Source organism: Serpula lacrymans (genome assembly GCF_000218685.1).
Source record: "Serpula lacrymans var. lacrymans S7.9 unplaced genomic scaffold SERLAscaffold_5, whole genome shotgun sequence".
In the NCBI taxonomy this organism is placed as follows: Eukaryota; Fungi; Basidiomycota; class Agaricomycetes; order Boletales; family Serpulaceae; genus Serpula; species Serpula lacrymans.
This window is the reverse complement of record NW_006763294.1, coordinates 220110-238672: the sequence shown is the minus strand read 5'-3', so window position 1 is coordinate 238672 and position 18563 is coordinate 220110. Positions and strand designations below refer to the sequence as shown.

General features: G+C 45.8%; 8 protein-coding genes across 8 annotated transcripts; 4 read left to right on the top strand and 4 right to left on the bottom strand.

The window, feature by feature from the left end:
* Nucleotides 1-3943: 3943 nt before the first annotated feature.
* SERLADRAFT_462838 (uncharacterized protein) lies at nucleotides 3944-4826 on the bottom strand (the record flags this gene model as incomplete). The annotated part of the gene is made up of 4 exons (XM_007316242.1): nucleotides 3944-4182; nucleotides 4234-4459; nucleotides 4513-4697; nucleotides 4755-4826. The coding sequence occupies 3 exons, from the start codon at nucleotides 4691-4693 to the stop codon at nucleotides 4032-4034; spliced, it is 558 nt and encodes a 185-aa protein (XP_007316304.1).
* A 30-nt stretch (nucleotides 4827-4856) lies between these two features.
* SERLADRAFT_384388 (uncharacterized protein) lies at nucleotides 4857-5472 on the top strand (the record flags this gene model as incomplete). Its single annotated transcript, XM_007316241.1, has 3 exons — nucleotides 4857-5098; nucleotides 5165-5310; nucleotides 5384-5472. 3 exons carry the CDS (start codon nucleotides 4960-4962, stop codon nucleotides 5435-5437), a joined length of 339 nt encoding a protein of 112 aa, XP_007316303.1.
* A 352-nt stretch (nucleotides 5473-5824) lies between these two features.
* Nucleotides 5825-6311, top strand: SERLADRAFT_367743 (uncharacterized protein; the record flags this gene model as incomplete). The annotated part of the gene is made up of 3 exons (XM_007316240.1): nucleotides 5825-5999; nucleotides 6053-6192; nucleotides 6255-6311. 3 exons carry the CDS (start codon nucleotides 5825-5827, stop codon nucleotides 6309-6311), a joined length of 372 nt encoding a protein of 123 aa, XP_007316302.1.
* Nucleotides 6312-7674: 1363 nt separating this feature from the next.
* On the top strand, nucleotides 7675-9199 carry SERLADRAFT_435973 (uncharacterized protein; the record flags this gene model as incomplete). Its single annotated transcript, XM_007316239.1, has 5 exons — nucleotides 7675-7757; nucleotides 7818-8024; nucleotides 8079-8237; nucleotides 8291-8512; nucleotides 8575-9199. 5 exons carry the CDS (start codon nucleotides 7675-7677, stop codon nucleotides 9197-9199), a joined length of 1296 nt encoding a protein of 431 aa, XP_007316301.1.
* A 499-nt stretch (nucleotides 9200-9698) lies between these two features.
* SERLADRAFT_447390 (uncharacterized protein) lies at nucleotides 9699-12727 on the bottom strand (the record flags this gene model as incomplete). The annotated part of the gene is made up of 19 exons (XM_007316238.1): nucleotides 9699-10016; nucleotides 10081-10455; nucleotides 10511-10559; nucleotides 10612-10748; nucleotides 10816-10908; nucleotides 11027-11109; nucleotides 11178-11240; nucleotides 11302-11327; nucleotides 11395-11441; nucleotides 11546-11645; nucleotides 11702-11729; nucleotides 11805-11908; nucleotides 11963-11998; nucleotides 12050-12099; nucleotides 12156-12205; nucleotides 12263-12311; nucleotides 12360-12414; nucleotides 12501-12638; nucleotides 12678-12727. 19 exons carry the CDS (start codon nucleotides 12725-12727, stop codon nucleotides 9753-9755), a joined length of 1797 nt encoding a protein of 598 aa, XP_007316300.1.
* Nucleotides 12728-15240: 2513 nt separating this feature from the next.
* Nucleotides 15241-15430, bottom strand: SERLADRAFT_384381 (uncharacterized protein; the record flags this gene model as incomplete). Its single annotated transcript, XM_007316237.1, has 1 exon — nucleotides 15241-15430. A coding segment is annotated over one exon (190 nt), but the record flags the coding sequence as incomplete, so codon positions are not given.
* Nucleotides 15431-15590: 160 nt separating this feature from the next.
* On the bottom strand, nucleotides 15591-15767 carry SERLADRAFT_384380 (uncharacterized protein; the record flags this gene model as incomplete). The annotated part of the gene is made up of 1 exon (XM_007316236.1): nucleotides 15591-15767. A coding segment is annotated over one exon (177 nt), but the record flags the coding sequence as incomplete, so codon positions are not given.
* A 484-nt stretch (nucleotides 15768-16251) lies between these two features.
* SERLADRAFT_338960 (uncharacterized protein) lies at nucleotides 16252-16713 on the top strand (the record flags this gene model as incomplete). The annotated part of the gene is made up of 1 exon (XM_007316235.1): nucleotides 16252-16713. A coding segment is annotated over one exon (462 nt), but the record flags the coding sequence as incomplete, so codon positions are not given.
* Between the last annotated feature and the right edge of the window lie 1850 nt (nucleotides 16714-18563).

Sequence of the window (18563 nt, the reverse complement as noted above, 5' to 3'; positions counted from 1 at the left end):
CGCAGCAGACTGTACAGGTTAACGGGAATGATTATAGCCAGTTCACACGCGTGTATCAGGAGACGGCGCAGAAGTGGGAGCAGGATTGGAAGGCATTTTGTGACAGTTGCCAGGACCTAGAAGAAGAGCGTATGGAGTTTATGAAGGATAATATGTGGGCGTATGCAAACGCTGTTTCTACGGTTTGTGTCTCTGATGATGAGGTGAGTTTTGATATTCCGGCATGTTGTGGTGGCTGCTGTAGCTAATATATTATCAGTCTTGCGAGAAAATGCGGCTCGCGCTAGAACAGATGGAGCCAGACAAAGACATGGAGAACTTTGTTCGAGACTATGGAACTGGAAATGCCGTGCCAGAACCCCCTGCATTCGTGAACTATGCCAATACCGACGCCCCTCCACCCTCAGCCAATCGGATAAGCACAAGGCCCGCTAGTTATACACGATCTTCTCAGCGGGCTGCGAACCCACGAAACGCACCTCCTCCCCCAGAAGAGGAACCTCAAGATAATAGAGCAGGAGTAGGCGCAGGTGGTGGTGGTGGCGGTGGTGGTGCGAGAGATGTACCTCCGGAAGCCACACTCGCGAGAAGTCAGACTCAAGTATACCAGAATGGTCGATCCCCTACCAATGCTACTGAATCCGCTAATGTGAATGGATCATCCCGATCGCCGCAGCCAGATGTAATGAGGCGAGCAAGTACGCGGGGAAGACCCAAGAGTACACATGATCCTCGAGGTGTGGATCCTATCGATCCAACGGTGAATAGTACTATGCTAGTTGTTGGAAATGCAGCATATTCAGTTGACCCCAACAATGATCCACAGCAGCAGAAGGGGACACAAGTTCGTACGTCACCGCCCATTGGCGAGCAGGGTGACCCTCTAGTTCAAAAGATGGCGGAGCTCACTAGTGCTGCGAGCGGAACCACGCGTAGGCAAAGTATGCGAAACCCGCCGCCGGGTGCGGGGCAGGGACCTATGCGGAAGGGGACTTTTGAGGGGTCTTCACTTAATACACCATCCCCCAGCAATGGTGGAAGAGTAGACCCCCAGCAAGGATATCGCAACTCGGCTGAGATTGTCGTGGGCTCGTACCCCATGGCCTCGTCACGGCCAACATCGCCCAACCCCCCGACAGCAGTTATGTCTGCACCACCCCAGCAAATACTTCCGCCTACTGCTACAAACCTCCCTGTAGAATCTGTCGTCAACAACTACCAGCGGCCATTCCCCGGGGAAGCTCGAAGCAGATCGAATAGTTATCGGGCAAGTATAACAGGTCCTCCACCCACTGCGGCTCCGACCCAAGAACAGAATGGGGTGCGTCCCACTAGTCGCCAGGGCTATGCTGGGATTGGTGCACAGCCTGTTTCGAGGAGTGTTAGCCCTGCAAACCAGCCTGCTCCATATGTATACCATCCGCCACCTCCCAACCAGCCAGTCCGTGCTCCCTCAATTTCACAAAGGCCAGTCACGCCTAACCCTGTTGGCATCATTCTTGGCCCCGACGGCAGTGTTCATCACGATAGTATGTATACCAACAACGTCCCTCAACAATATGGTGCTCCAGGGCAGGGCCAGCAGAACCGTGATCCTCGATACCATCCTATGAACCAACCGCAGAGACCAAGTTACGATAACGGGCCAACGACTCAGCCTCCAGCAAACTATGCCTCTCGCACGGTATATGTCCCACCGCCTCCTCACGTTGGGTACGATCCCCCGCCGCCATCATCGGGCGGGCATTATGCTCCACCTCAACCAGCACCGAACCAATACAATGCTCCTCCTCAGGCGGCATATGGGCATCAGCCTGTCCGGTCTTATAACACTGCTGTGACGCAGCCGCCGCCCAACAATATGTATCACTACGGAAACAATGCATACCGCGCTCCGAGTCCGGCACGATCTCCGTCTCCTCAGCCGCCCCGTCAAGCGGCCCCTCCAACTGGGACATATACAGATGACGGCAGGCCTATCCTCTTTTACGGTGAGTTGATATTATAAAGCACATCAATATTGATAAGCCAGGAATTCCGGTGTTAACGCTGATACATTGATCCCATTATTCATAGTGAAAGCGCTTTATGATTATTCGGCGACCATAGAAGAAGAGTTTGATTTCCAGGCAGGCGACATTATTGCAGTGACTGATACGCCAGAAGACGGGTGGTGGAGCGGTGAACTGCTTGATGAAGCAAGAAGACAAACCGGAAGACACGTTTTCCCTAGTAACTTTGTGTGTCTGTTCTAAGGTATTTTTTCTATTTTAACTCAAATTGCCTTCGCGTAGTGCTGACTTGCCTTTTGTGCCCATAGAGATTCTTTATATGATTCCTTTCATGCACGTGCTTCTGAGTGTTCCTTCGTATCTGTTATGTATGACCAGCGTATGCTATGTACTAACCTTCAATGATGCAATTTGAATCATATGATGCATTTATCATCATTTCCCCGATCAAGTTACCTTCTAAGCAATCGCAATAAGAACATGTTGAGAATGGTACTGTAGGGAATGCAATGTTGATGGCTCAGCCGGCGCCTGACCCTGGCTTGTACGATCACCATGTTTTCAATATTCCCCAGTTGCAGTTTAGTTTCGTCGGTAGGCTCTAATATCCGTTCTAGCTTGTTCCTCGTCCAACCCATTCCAGTGTCTCGTTATCGGTAATCAGCTGGACCCGGACCTTGCAGCGTCTTGCCTCCGCATCAGTTTCGCATAGGTCAGAGGTCCTTTGCCATCATCTTTACTATAACTGTACAAGGCTTCTGAATATACTCTAACTGAGTGAATGAAGAATGCGCGCTTTCGGCAAACTTGAAAAGGAAACTAATATTATACTAGTAGTAGCTGTAGGAACGACACGTAAGATGATAATTGAACCCCCGGCTGGGCTGTGTCTTGCTGTGCAAGGAAACGCTTAGATGCGAACCGGTGCCTACTTCAAGGATACCTGTCACATTTTTTGGACAGACCTATCTTTACAGCGTTTCGAGACAGTCAGTATGGTGCGGCCGCTATTTAAGACGGGCTCGTGTTTTCGGTTTACCATCATTCTCCCATCCTCATCGGGGCTTGCTCTTGCATATATTACACCTCACAGTGCTTCATTTTGAATCATCTCTGGACTGTTCTCTTCTGTATCACTACTGCATTGTTCTCTGAAACTTTCGTTGTCTTAAGCTCTCGTCTTCGCGGCTAGCACCATCATCTGCACTTGGTTGTTTCACTCCAGAGCCATTGTCTTCTATCGTATAACATCGTCATCCACATATCCTCCATCTCTTATCATGCGCCCCTACGCCATCTACGAGCACCCTGACTTCATCGTCCCATCGAAGGAAGACACGTCGACGCTACAGAAAGTAGCATACGCATTGACTATCGTCGCCGCTTCTGGCGCTGCAATGTATGAAATAGCCGTTCACAGTGGGGTTGCATGAGCAAGGTTCGTAGCATTACTTTCTCTTCGTGATGGACGCGCAGCTCAGTATGGTATAGCTCGTCTGCAGAACATTTTACATCGGACTTGACCGTGGCTCAATCACGATTTCTCCCACCACCTCAAATGAGAATGTATATCAAGGTTTCATTCCAAATCGATCGCAACTATCATTATCATCATCAACGGCCGCTGTAGGTTGGAATTAGAGTGCAGAATACTCATCTTCCCGCGGAGGTGCTTCAGAGGGCTGGTCCTAATCTATTCTAATTTATCTCATCTTATTAGCATGTAACTTTCTTGCTGTAGTTGTATGACTTGTCGGTGTAAAACTCGGTGTAAATTATTACGAGCTTGATGTCTTATTTTTTTGGGAATTATTAATAATGTTCTTGGGAATTGGAAGAGGCCGTCGAGGTTGTGATTTAAATCTAAGTGGTCAAGATTTGCTTTAAGTAACGCACCTGGGATATCTAATGCTGACAGTTTCTTATCAAATGGTCTGTAAGGGTATAGTGTATGATGGCTCGATCGTGTCATACCGAGTCAACTGAAGGAGTAAAGATATGATGTAAAGGAAGATAAATCTATAGCTGGTTTATCCTTTGTTGCATCTTCTCCTTCACTGTTTGATAAGCACTCATGATTGTCTGCTCGTTTATCACGATTTCGGTGGTGTCTGCTTTTGGACGACTGACCCTCGAGGCGATGGTCGTCGAGTCTGTCTCTACTATAATGCTACAGTAGGAGTCAGCCAAGGCCAAAAAAATCCAGTAGCATGCAGCGTACCCATCATCTATGGTTTCGTCTAGACAGAGTAAAACAAGATCAAGGTTCTCTAGTACCCCGCGTTTCTCGACTTGATTTCGAAGAAGCATGTGGACTGCATCGGAAAAGGCGACCAAAGCAGAGTAGAGCATAAGCTCATTTTCTGTAGATCCACCAATTATGTAGAAAATGAGGTCGAGGGAGTGTCTGTAGACTGCGAGGTGAGAGTCGTACAGTATGATGTCGCCTATACGCATATATGTCAGTAAAGTAACATAGATATCAAGTTTACAGGCGCACCTCCTGGTTTCTTGGTCTTTTGCCATAGACCTTTCTCAAATGCACGTTGTTCTTTCAGCGTAAGAAGATCCTTGGACTCGCCCTGTGGATGGCTCTTGGGTCGGTAATATTTGGCCAAGACACGGTGTCCTTCCGAGTCTAAAATGAGAAATGCATTGACGCTGTACAATGAGAGATTCATATCGCTGCGATATGGTGAACGTTAGACTTCAAGAGAACTCAAAGCTGAGATTCCCGCTCACAAAGAGACCTTAGGTATCCGTCTATTCTGAGTGCGACACTTTACGAAGCGAGAGCTACGTGTATCGGAGTCCGAAATAGACCTGGGCGCTTCTGCCTGTTACAATGACCACAAAGTGAAACATATCTTCTCTAAGTTAAGAGTTATTGCGTATTCCACCACCAACATCATCTCATTCAGAGGCTCGTTAAAAATATTGTGCTAGAATGCCCCGTTTTAAGCTCGTTTTCTTTACCCCAAGGACCTCTACGCAAACTATTCTTCAGCATCTTTTCGAAAAACACCCTCAAGAGGTAGGCAAGATTGGGCACTACGAGCATTGTGCATTTATAATTCCAGGGACCGGTTAGTTATAACATCCTGTCAACTTCATAAGTTTTTTTTTGTCACAACAATGCGCCGAGGATGTAGGACAGTTCAAGCCTGGTCCAGAAGCAAACCCTACCATAGGTTCGCGGGGTACGTTAGAGTTTGTGGAGGAGGATAGAGTAGAGGTTTTAGTCAATGATAAGGGTGAAAGGGCAGAGCTATCTGCTGCGATTAAGGAACTAAAAGCTGTGAGTAGTTTCGTTTGTAGTCACTATCGTACCTTTTACTCAATATATCTGTATCCTGTTGCGTTTATTGTAGGTCCATCCGTATGAAGAGGTTGCATATGACGTTTATCAATTAGAAGATATATGAACATAAAGAAACGTGGAGGCTTGGCTTCGTCATTCTTGTCTTGCTTTGAGTGAGGAACTTTAACCCCTATCAACTGGCTTATCTACCCTGGATCGGATTATCTGGACACTACGTCTCCTCGTTGCATGTTATGCTTGGATACCAAGCGCTAGTGTCCCCATCGACGGTTCCTCTTACCAACTGATCTGGTTGGAATCGTAAATTGCAGTGTGACATCTCGTGACGTCGAAAGAGCTTCTTCGTGTCACAGAATGTTGTAAAATCGGGTGTGAATTGCAATGTCCATTGGTCAATAACTTAACCTGTGATCGATTGTGAGTATTTAGTTGACTATGATGTGTCATAGCATTGAACGTACTTCAGCAATTTATTTCCTACGGCGCAAGGATGGCTGAAGACAACTGTTCCTTGGCATCTGATCCAGAGTCTCGTTTCAAGCTCATTTTCCTCACACCTAAAAGTTCGACGCAAGATATTCTGCAATATCTTCTGAAGAAATTTCCTCGAGAGCTAGGCAGCATCAGTCCACAAAAACACAGCGCCTTCATTACCTCGGGAATGGGTGAGCATTAAACTTGTGAGTCTTGTCATATCGATTAACTATTTGTTTCACAGATCAATATACGCCCGGTCCAGAAGCAAATCCAACTATCGGGGCGCCTGGTGTTGAGGAGCGCGTAGACGAGAATAAAGTGGAGATGGTTGTCAATGGGGGTGTAGAAGTGCTCAGGCGTGCAGTCAATGAGCTGAAATTGGTGAGCTTCTTTTAATTAGGAGCGCGGTGCATCGTTTATAGAACAAATGATACTTTCCCAAGGTACATCCGTATGAGGAAGTGGGTTATGAAGTATATCGCTTGGAATGTACCTCGTAGCCGTAATACAAGATTTATCTAGCCTAAAGTTAGGTCCAAGTTAATTCCCCCTTGGCGCAGATCATGAGATGATGGTATACAAAGCTTCGTTCGGACACATGGGCTCACTACTGATTGCAGCTACTAAATTCCTGAAATATAATAGATGTGAGCTACAACACCCTGACAGACTGCACATACTAACATCTTATGTAAGTCGCTTTCTAAGCACATGTCGTTTTTACGAAGTTGATGCATCAGTTTATGGTTGATATGAAGTTGAATTTGTCGTGAATGGCATCCAGGGAGCCGATGGATGTCGATGATAAGCCGTGGCTGGTATGCATTTTTGCGTCTTTTTGGAAGAGTGTTATGTTGTGGTGCTGATGGCCATCAGAGGTGTATCTGTACAACGAGTTCGATCGCGAGGAGTACTGTTTAGATGACTTACCTAAATAAAAGTGACCTCATTTCAACGATTTATCTCCCCGATATTACAGAACAACGATTTGCCAAGGAGGTAATGACTCGGGGGTACTCAATGATTATCTGGTTTGCAGGAGCGTTGCCAGGGTGTCCCTTTTATCCGTGAAGAGGAGGTGAATAAGTGAGTGGTCGTGGATGCTACCAAGTTGATTAACTTGTGGCCTCGTGTAGTTGTTCATAGGCTGCGACATCGGAGAGAAATTGCGATATAATGGTGCTGGTGTCCATAAGCACATTGTGCATCTCCCTGCTGGGATACCTTCACCGTCAAAGCTGCGAGTATCGACTTCAGCCTGCGTTCTTGGAAAGACACGGAAGTACACGAAACACTCTCCCGTCGTACAAAGTATTTCGTAAAGCCCAAATTATCGATTGTGGCTTGAAAATAGGCACGGTCAAAGCTTCACAATGGTGACAGGACCTGTCAACCTCCCGGCACGTTCTTTCCGACTTGCCTTCTTTAGATGGGCAGGGACGGTTAACTTAGTGGGAGGAAGAAAAATATGTCGTGTGCGGTGCGTCTTTTGTCCCCGACGAAATTGTCCAAGGTACTAATATCCGCTTGTCAGAATGAGGGGATACGTGCTAAAGCCAACGTGAAAGTGTGAAAGCACAATAGCTTTAAGCTTTGCCCCTGTGTGTATGACTGGTCTTAATCAAGCGTTTGTGGACGAAGAAATGTGATCTGTACTCAGAAGTTACTACTCCGCTCCTTTATGGTGGCCTTCACGGAAATACATCTGACGACGCGAAGCGGAAGCGTTGCTTTGCTGTAGACATTCATTGACCGGTACCCGATAAAACCCCTCACTCCCTCCTTCTCATCTTCCCATCCAAACTCATCCCCCCAGTTGATATTTCTTACTCCCTACTATTTCCTTACTCCATTATCACAATCATGTCCTTCTCTATGGATTTCGACATCGACGAATTCATGAACTTCAATAACCCTGACTTATTTGACGAGAATATGTTGGTTAGGTATGTATCCTGTCTTTTTCTGCACCTTATAACTGACCGTCATTTGCTCTTCTCTTATAGCCATAGTCTTGGAACAGACATGGATTCAAACACGGTTCCCCAACACTTTCCCATAGACGATCAGGTGGACTTGCTCCCTCACTACGTTGGCGACGCAGGCGTCAAACCCAACGAGTATCCAGCAAATTACACCGCGCCCACCTCCGACGTTGTCGGGTGGCCTGTTAGTCGTACTGTTCATTCAATTGGTCCAGCGGATCAATCAGCGTAAGTATCTAGATATCTTTATTCACTCGTATAGTTACTGATACTCGTTTACAGATTACCGCTTCCGATGTTCACAGATCCCTGGGCCCCCCGTCCTTCCGAAACTCTTGATGAGGCACACCATTCTATTTCAATCCGCATGTGTCAGATGTTAAACGACAATGTTCCTCCTCATCGAACTGCCGCGGAGCACTCTAAAATAATCTTCAACGCGTATGTATACCATATTTTATCTATCTTTTATTTTACTGAACGTCTTATTATAGCTTACAGGAGAGTATTGAAGCTGAATCAGACACCGACCTAGTTCAAGCATTGTGTGGCCCTGTGGATCTTCTCGACTACTCTGATACTGTATTGGGAGAGGCCCAGAGCGAAGGTGTACCTCCAATGGATATTGGGACTGCATTTTCCGAAGGGTCTGTCACATCTCTAGCCAGCGAAGCGCAAGCATACGCTGCTGCTTATGCCGCTGATATGTATAACGAGTGAGTATTCCTTATTTTTCTCTCTTCTATCACTCACTAATTTATGCCATCCCATCCTATAGGAACCGCGTATTAAAGCTCTCATGTACCGACAATGCCGCTGAAGTTATCGCCGAAAACGACAGTCACGCTTTCCAGAATTCGTACAGCGTGTTCAACCAGGACGGCTTCACCTCTGCGGCTATGCTCGAGCAAGACATCCCCTTTGATTTTCCCGCCGATCAGCCTGAGCCTACACAGGGAGTTCAGTTTAATGTTTTGCAGGCCCCACTCCCCTTAATGGGCGCTGGCATCAATAATACCCTTGGAGTGCAGCTCATTGGCTCTGGTTCTTCTAGCTTGCCTGGTACTTCCAAACTTGCTGATATCAAGTTTGTCTGCCGTTGGGGCCTCGAACCCTGTGGCAAGCCGATTAGCAAAAATAACGTCAAAAAGCATCTCACGAGGCATCACGGTTTGAAGCTGGGATTGAAGGATGCGGTGCGCTGTGAGTGGGAGGGTTGCAATAGGCAGTTGCTTCTCGCCAACATTAGCCGACATATTGCTACGTTACACCTCCCCATCTGTTTGGTATGCTCAGCATGTGGTCAGGAATTCCCTGGACGAGATGCTGTGTGGAGGCATATCGTGGGCAACCACCCAGGTTACCAGCATGCGGCACCGACCCGGGTTAAACGACACGACTGAGATACCTGTTCTATCATATCAACCGTCGCTTTCTTTTGCATTAATGAGCCTAGCACTTCGTCTTATATCGGCGAGTACTGATTATTTGGCCCCAGTCAGTATACGACTCGAAAGTTACATGTTCTCGACTGTTTGTTTCTTTTCTTACGTTACCCATATCTGCAAAATACTAATTACACACGCTCCTTTACGTCGACACTCTCTAATTGCCTTACCTTTCACTCTTTTGGTTTTTTGCTTACATTTTGATATCTGTCTTTAACATCAGCATCTTCTACGACCCTGACATGTAGCCACATCACCACACTCTTTTATCCCTTACACGTAGCACTCACATCATACTTACTCTTTACTCTAGCTTCTTTTCTGATATAGGCATTTGCCACAACTTGCAGCAATATAATTGGTTATTGATTAAACTATACCTGCTCCCCCTCATCCATAGTAGTTAAGACATGAAAGAGTGGGACATTGAATATTCAGTTTTGTCGCCTCTTTCGAAAGTGCGACAGAGATGATATTATAACATTGACGATCGTTACTACACACACGTTCAGTTCCACATCGCCTGTGCATACAGCCCAAGCGCCTCGTTAGAAAGAATGGGACTATACAGATCAACATCAGCACTAGTGTAGTTCTTCCCGCTCTGTAGCCCGTTCAAAATACCCAGCAGCTGCGTTTCGATGAAGTCGACAAAAACAAGGTCGATAGGAGTGTCGTCCGTGACATTAGGATTATTGCTGCCAATGAAGTCCGGGACAGAATAGTACGGGAGTGGGGTATGTAATGTATCGTCACCAGCGCCGGGACATCCCTAGGCACCAGCGTAATGTCGTAAGTTTCCTTAAATTTGTGATAAGAAACATGATGCCACTCACATCCTGTGTCACGTAACCCAACGTTAGGTTCTGCGACTCACGACGCGAAATACCAGCTCTCCGATCCATCTCCTCCCGCCATGCACGGAAGCGCATATCCACGTATCCTTTGGCCCACAGCTCGGTATCCCACTCGCTTCGCTTACGGCGTTCGTCAGCGCCAGCCTGATTCAGCGCAGGGAGAACCTGGCTTGCGACACCGAAGGTGATGTTCGGGATGTAGAGGAATGAGTCGGTGAATGGCGATGCGGTGAGTTGATCGTTCTTGGTGAAAGGCCCAGCGAAGATATTGAAGCGCTGAGAACCGGAATTGGTGATCATGATGTTGGGGATCGAGGCACGTGTGTTGTTGATGGCAAGGGCAACTGGGACGGCCTACAACGAACAGTGAGGATGCTCGGTAAGCTGAATACAGAAGATTGATGCCTACATCTTCGATGAATAAAGACAGCAGCGAGCCATTAGATGGGTAAGGATTTCTAGTGTTAAACCCTCGTTAGAAAAATTCGGTAAGCCACTGTTGGTGCTCACTCGTTGATGGTGTAATCCTGTGGAGATGTTCCATACATATATGCTAGATCGAATGCAACGGCGAGTTCCTGCAAGCCATAGGTGATGTTTCGACCCTCAGAAGTGTCAAAAGTAAAATTGCTCTGGCCAGTGTGATACTGTGATGATTTATGAATTGCATGAATCAGGACGTGAACGAGTACTGAAAATGATGTTTCGACATACCTCGTAAGTAACACGATTCTGGTCCATATATCTCCTTGTGAAAGAAATGTTGTTCGCGTTACCCTTGGCAGCATCAAGGTCCGCACCTATCCACCATAATTAATCGCCCACGTACTGGTCAAGTATGAAAAGTACTCACTCATCCAACCTTTATCCCAAATGTAAACTCGATTAAGGAGCTACACAAATATGACAGTCGCAAAATGGCCTCACCAATCGTCTCCATGTAGCGTCCACTCTCAAGCGCCATAGAACGTCCGTCATACTGCTGGCAGTCTCGTATATGCGTGTGTCCTTTGAGTTTACCAAGTCAGCACTATTAAAACTCTAGTTATGCGTTACATGAGCATTTAAGTACGTGCCTCCGAAGATCAGAATAGGTGCCAAAGGATGCACGGCACGGACTGCGTCAAATACAGTGGGCCCTGTTCAGTACGTTCAGATCATTGATGTTGAGGATTTTTCCAAAGAGTATACGAGACGTACAATGGTCGTACGATACTGGCATGTGTCTGTAACATAGTAACATAGTTGAAGTTGATACGTATCTCACAGCTGGTGCATGCGGCTCTGACTCACCCTACAAGAACAAATAGATCAGGCTCTTCAGCAATGGCTTCTGCAAACTATTAATTGACGTATGACGGAAAAGTTCCAGCAAAGCAAATAGAGGCGAGGACACGAATAGTTAATTGACACAGGTTATAGAGTACATTATAAAGAAACTCACCCATTGTTCCTTGACCATATCTTCTACAAACTGCACAGTAGTATTTACGTCATTTCCCGTAAAATCGTAGAGAACACCTAAGGAAGTGACGCGTCGACCCCTGCACACACGAGAGCGATACTAAGTATATCAACTAGCAAGGAAAAACTAACTTACTTTCTCGTGGTAAATTTGGTAAAGCGGTCTAGGAAGTCATGATCAGCAAAAGTCCAGTGGTTTTGCCAAGGCTAGCATGAAGCTATATATGAACCATACTCACTGCCAATAGGTACACTGACAGGTTCACCCTCCTCATTGAAGACAGTGATATTGGCGTTAGAGGAGAGGTACCGGCCGTGCAGATTCGGAATGAAGTTGTTGTACCTGATTGTAGGACATCGCACGGACAGACGAGGGTTTTGAACCAAGTAAACTTACATGTCAAGCGTGTCTGCATAGATATACAACTCGTGGCTTGTAGATGATCAGTCAAAACTCCAAATCACGACGAGAAAACATACTCACTTTCCGATAGACATAACATCGTACGGAAGCATTTCCATAAATTTATTGGACTAGGTCAGTGTGCTTAGTGTGCTCGAGCGATCGACCACATGACTAGGAAACATACATCATGAGCATCTACGCCGCCTGGAGGGAAGCCATCTGAGAGACCAGTGCCTAATACAGAGATTGAGCTATGTAAAACACGAGCTTCGGACGGAGGAAGTCAAATACCATCGTGCAAGTCACCAGAGTCAACAAGCAGGAGATCAACATCTTTTTCCTGTATGTAATCAACAGTCTGTCATTTTCGATGATTACGAGTGCTCACAATGGCAATCTGTTTCATATGCGCGACAAAGCTAGAAAAATCACCAAGGTCTCCGCTGCCATGCAATCACAACCATTAGTATTCGATCGCCACGTAACACCTTGAACTCGTGTAGTCTTTGACGCGACCTATCATGCTTACCTATAATCGGGCTCTGGAAAAGAAAGCTTCTGGTGTCCGAGGAGCCATCCGTGTGTATCCGTAGTGTGGATCACGTTGAAATCACTCCAGACGAGCGGACGATACGGAGGTGTGAGCGGAACTTGAGGATATTCTCTCCTGTGAAGGGTATGATCGTGGCTGTCGTGATCTGCGCACCCGAGGATGACAGAGGCAACAGCGAGTAAAGTAAGCGGTGCCAAGAGCATCTCTGCAAGCCTGCCTATAGGAAAATAGAGAATTAGCTCTAAACAAGGCTCAGGTGTTGCGATTGGCAAGTATATAGACACTTTCGTGAGTGTGATAGTAAATAGAAAACTGTCACGGTGTTATCATTAGGCTGTTCTTTCCATGTGCCCATCCATGTCCTGTCCATACGGTCAACCCAACCCTTACTGAGGCGCTAGAGGACCTTATCGAAGGTATTATTAACCGTGGAATCGCGGAATTGAGCATTGTCAGGTTCTCCAAGCCACATCGTGTCTTTTCTCATGACATTTTCCCAACCAACACACATGTCCGTGTCCGAGAAGCACAGTTTCTTATGACGGGCCCACCTGTGAAGCTTCAGGTGTTCAAATGTTCCAGTCAAGACTAAGATAAAAGCGGCTGTTGAAAATAATAATATCCGTGCTCGGCGGCGTCCAAATTTTCATCCAAGACCAAACGGCTACTATAAATCTGCTGAGAACCATTCTTCGACTCTGACAAAGTGTAGCGTGTAAGTTATCTAATTAGTAACATCCAGTGACATGGCCTGACAGGAATTCTTGGAATCGATGATGGAAGAAGGACTCCAGGATGTCACTGACAATTCCTACCGCATCAGGAGACGGAGGAATTTCCATAATGTCATACAATGACCTTATAAGGCTTAGAATGAGTAACATGCCAATAATAATTGTACCTTGGACTGTAAGGCTTCATGATACAATAGCTTTGTTCAGAGTGTCCTCGCGTAGCTACAGACTGTTTTCGCATAGCTGCTGTACAGGCCATGTCATTGCTACCCGAATGGCCTTACCTCAAACCCTAGGGTATTTTTGTGGATAGAAATCCAAAAAATATTCATGGCAAACCTGAATTTGTGGAGGCGGATATTCTTGGGAAAGCTAGTATATTGAAGCACCAATTCAATCCCTTCATCAATGGGGACGCCCCTCCATCTGATGACCCGCTAGCAGCCCTGCTTCCAACCTTGAGGTTCCTCATGTTGTCCCACAGCATCGATGACATCTCTGACAACAACAATCAGAGCCAGCAACTGTCTGGTGAAGGCCACAGCATCACTAAGACTCTTACAAGTTGCAAGACAGGATCAGTGTTACAATTGACATACCAGCACCTACTTACGCTTCATTTTTTGTATTACTTTTACTTTTTCCAAGTCACATGACCAGTCATGTGACCATTTACTTTACTTTACATTTTCGGACTTTTCATAGTCACATGACCAATCATGTGACACATCACCTGACCAGTGTCTAGGCTCACCATGTGACTGGTCACATGCTAAACATCAGACTTTAAACTTTATTTACAACTGTACAGTATCTCATGTATTTTAGTATATATACAGGAGCAATACATGGGGAAGGACTCAGTGAGTCCTCCTGTTGTCTACCAACAACTAACTAATAAAACATATAAAACTCAGCCGCTGCCCGAGAGGCTATAGAAACGACTGAGGTATTCCTATACTAAACCCCCTACTACTTATAGTCGGAGGTGCTACTTGCTACAGTATAATGACTCCTAGGAGTACAATTGTGCTCCTAGGAGAACAATGGTTACTCCATGGAGTGGTGGCTATGCTCCATGGAGAACAATGGCTGCTTCGGCAGAGACCGGGTTTATCCGGTTTTGTCACTAACTTGGTCCTACCAAATGGGTAACCACTCCCACCTCTTCCTCTTCTTTTAAGTGTTGTCTTTGCTCCAGTGCCCCAAGACTGTGTCTTGTTGGTGTTGTCACAATCAGTGCAGACTCTTGCGTCCCAAGGCAATCCCCTGGCTCCATCTCACATTACTTGGTCAAATAAATGTTAGTTTTGGTGATTCTGCACCTAGTTGTGCTATCTATTTTCCCTTCTTTCTAAATCACTTTCCTCTTTATTCTTTTTGCTCTATTGTTCAGTATTCACTAAGCATTCTATAATTTTGCCTTTGTGGCTGATTTGTTTACCTTTGTTTATAAAACTTCGGACTAGTATTGCAGAGCCCAGTATTCCTATTCTTTAGTTACTCATACTGGACTCTGGGTACTGTACACATTCTGTACTCTCTGATAATATAGTTACTTATACTGGACTCTAGTTCTGTCCCTGTTAGCTCTCAGCAAGTGGCTAGACACTTCCCAGAAGTTTCAATTGAACAGGTTATGAGCCCTGTGCTCTAGTCATCTTCCTGACTTCATACCTCATCATCCAAGCACCCTACTGCTTATCCCTCTTGCAAATTGTCTTCTGGGTCTCTGATAACCCTCTCTATCATCTCTGTTTGTTTTGATTCCATCTAGATCACTCCCTATAAGCCTTTGTTGCTTGGAACCTCATTTTGAACACTTTTTTGGCCTTATCAGTGCCATATCTCACCCAATCCTTATCTGATTGTCCCCAAACTCCTACCATTGTCTTCTACAACCTTGAAAACCCTAGGAGATTCCTCAGAGTGGTGGATTTTGAGTTTGATCTCCCTGTGAGCCCCTATCATTGTCTGATTACCACTTCCACCCCTATTATACTCCTCCACTCTCTGTGCTTCATTTCTGGCCATACTTGGCCTATCTATTGCACCATATAATCGCTCTACACACCTATATTTTGGGGGCAATTCATCCACTCCATCTGTCCCTGTGACAATTTCGATTTTTTGGCCTATATTTTCGCTTTTTGGTATATCTCGTGCTTGCATAAAGCTCCAATCTCTTCTGCTCTGTCTATTATCAGATAGAACAAGCCTATAGCCTGTGAAGCTCACCTGCATTGCCTCAGTTTGCTGTTGCCTAGAGCCTCTCTCAGCCTGCAGTGTTTGGGGAGCTTAAGTCACTTTGTTGACTCATATACAAGCCCTTTTAACCAACGCTGTCTCGAGGCGGTTTCTCTGTTAATATCAGTGTAGTATTGAAAGGGGAACACAGGTGTAACCCTGTAGCATCACTAGGAAGCCTTAGCACCTTCCTGAACTGCTTTTGGACCGTTTTTTTGGACTCTTTTGGACCCTTTGGACCTTTCTGTGCACTTTTTGGACCTTCTCCATTATCCACCTCCACTGCTTTGCCAGCTCATTTCCACACCATGGATAAAACAAAATGTACTCCTCATTTATCTTCTGCTCCTACTCATTGTTCTTGCTCATCTCCTAACTGCCATCATTGTAACCAATCTGCCATACCTGGTGCAAAATATCATTTTTCTACTATGGTTGCAGAGTGAGCTAGAAATGCAAGCCTCCACTCTATTCATCCCTCTGACCCACACTGCCCTCTCCAACTTGATGCCAACATTGATTGGAATGCAGACACAGGTGCTACATCTCATATGACACCTCATTGTCACTGGATTCGCAATTATGCGCCATATCGTGTTCCCATAAAGCTAGCAGATCATACTGTTGTTTATTCAGCTGGTATTGGTACTGTGGTGTTTAACCCTGTCATCAATGGCAAAGAATCAAGGGCTGTAGAATTCTCCAGAGTGCTGCATGTACCAGATCTTCGAAATAATCTCCTCTCAGTCTTGTACTTGACTCGCCAAAGTGGCTTTAAAGTCACCATTTCATCTCAATCTATATCCTTCATACGCGACAACACTCCCTTATTCACTGCAACCATTAACAACAATAATGCTGCATTCCTTGATGGATCCACTGTTTTTTGTGTTGAATTGGGACACTTTTCTGCAACAATTCCACTTGATTTAAACCTTTGGCATCGAAGATTGGCTCACCACCACTATGCTGATGTCAAGAAATTGACACAAGGAGACCTTGTTACTGGAATGACACTTGAGTCTAAATCTACTCCTGATCCTATCTGTGAACCATGTCTGTCTGGAAAAATGTCTGCCAACCCATTCCCTTCATCTTCTCATCGCTCTGCTCACCCTCTAGACCTCGTCCACTCTGATGTACACCAAGTCTCCTCCCCTTCATTCTCTGGGTATCGATATTGGGTCACCTTCATCAATGATTACACTCAATTTTGTGTTGTTGTCCCTTTGAAGGCCAAGTCAGATGTCTTTAATGCTTTCAAGAGTTTCAAGGCTTATGCTGAGACTCAATTAGAGCGAGAAGTCAAGGCTTTGCGTGATGACAAAGGGGGAGAGTACATCTCCAAGGAGTTTGAGCAATTCACAGATGATCATGGCATTGTCAGACAGCATACCACCCGGAATAGGCCTCAGCAGAAAGAGCAAACAGGCTTCTCTCTGAAAGAATCACTACCATGCTTTCGGAGTCTGGATTGCCTAATATCTTCTGGGGTGAATGCCTAGGTGCCTTGGTGCATGTCTGGAATAGGTGTCCCACTGATGCAGTGGTCAATGCTACTCCTTATCAATTGTGGCATGGACATAAACCAGACATGTCACACCTTCGTGTTTGGGGGTGCACTGCTTATGTGCATGTGCAAAAGGATAAGAGAGGTGTCTTTGGCTCTCACATGGAGAAATGTGTGTTCATTGGTTACCCTGCTGGGTACAAGGGTTGGAAATTCTACAATCCTACCACCAAACACACCATTATCTCTGAGAGAGCTGATTTTGATGAGCGCTACTTCCCTGGCTTGAAAAAGACTTCTACCACTGCCATTCCTACTCCACCTTTGCCACCTTCACTTCCCATGCCTTTAGGCCTGGATGAGGATGTCCCTGAACCAGGTCCAGGGGGAGATATTGACCCACCAGCTGTACTTCAGCAACCTCAGCAACCTCAGCACTTGCCTGATGATGGGCCTGATTTGGACCTTGATGCAAAACCATCTGTGAATCAACCTCTTGAGCTTCCAGATCACCCTCCTCATCACTCACCTTTGACAAAACCAGATAAACCCGGTCTCTGCCGAAGCAGCCATTGTTCTCCATGGAGCATAGCCACCACTCCATGGAGTAACCATTGTTCTCCTAGGAGTCATTATACTGTAGCGAGTAGCACCTCCGACTATAAGTAGTAGGGGGTTTAGTATAGGAATACCTCAGCCGTTTCTATAGCCTCTCGGGCAGCGGCTGAGGTATGTTACATTATATTCATTAGAGATCACCTTAAACTAACATCTATTGTAGTTTCACTTAGTTTTATTAGGTTATGAGCCCTGGTGCGCAAAAGCTACGCAGGAAATAATTATTATTTGAAACGGCAACCTTGGAACCATGACCACAGCATGCGATACATCCGCATGTCCAGTTTTCACTGGACCCAACAATTTTCAGATATGGAAACTCCGGATTATCTCAAAGCTACGTCGGGAAAAAGTTCTCCGGGTTGTTACTGGAGAGGAGCTTAAGCCCTCACCAGGAAAACCTACCTCCTCGGAGGATCCTGAGATCACCTGGATACTTAAGGATGAGAAGGCACATGGAATCATCCAGGACCACATCTCTGATGCCCTCCTAATGAGGACTGGAGACCTCACCAGCTCCAAGGAGTTATTTGATAAACTTGTCTCACTCCATCAAACGTCTAACATTGCCTCGGCCTTCTATTCATTCCAGCAACTCACCAAATTGTCCTGGGATGGGACATCACCTATCCAGGACCACATTGTGAAAATCCGGACAATTGATTCACACATCTCTGGAATGAAACTAGGAGTTGATACCAAACTCATGGCTTTTGCTCTTCTCCAATCTCTCTCATGTACTCCTGAATGGCAAATATTTCAGTCATCAGTAATCAACACGATTGAAGAAAATAAACTTACCTTTGATACAGTTGAGATCCGGATCACTGCAGAAGTTGCATGACAGTCAGGGAAGGCCCCTGGAGGTTCCGAATCAGCACTCAAATCCGAGGAGAAATTGTGTAACTTCCACAAAGCCAAATCACACAA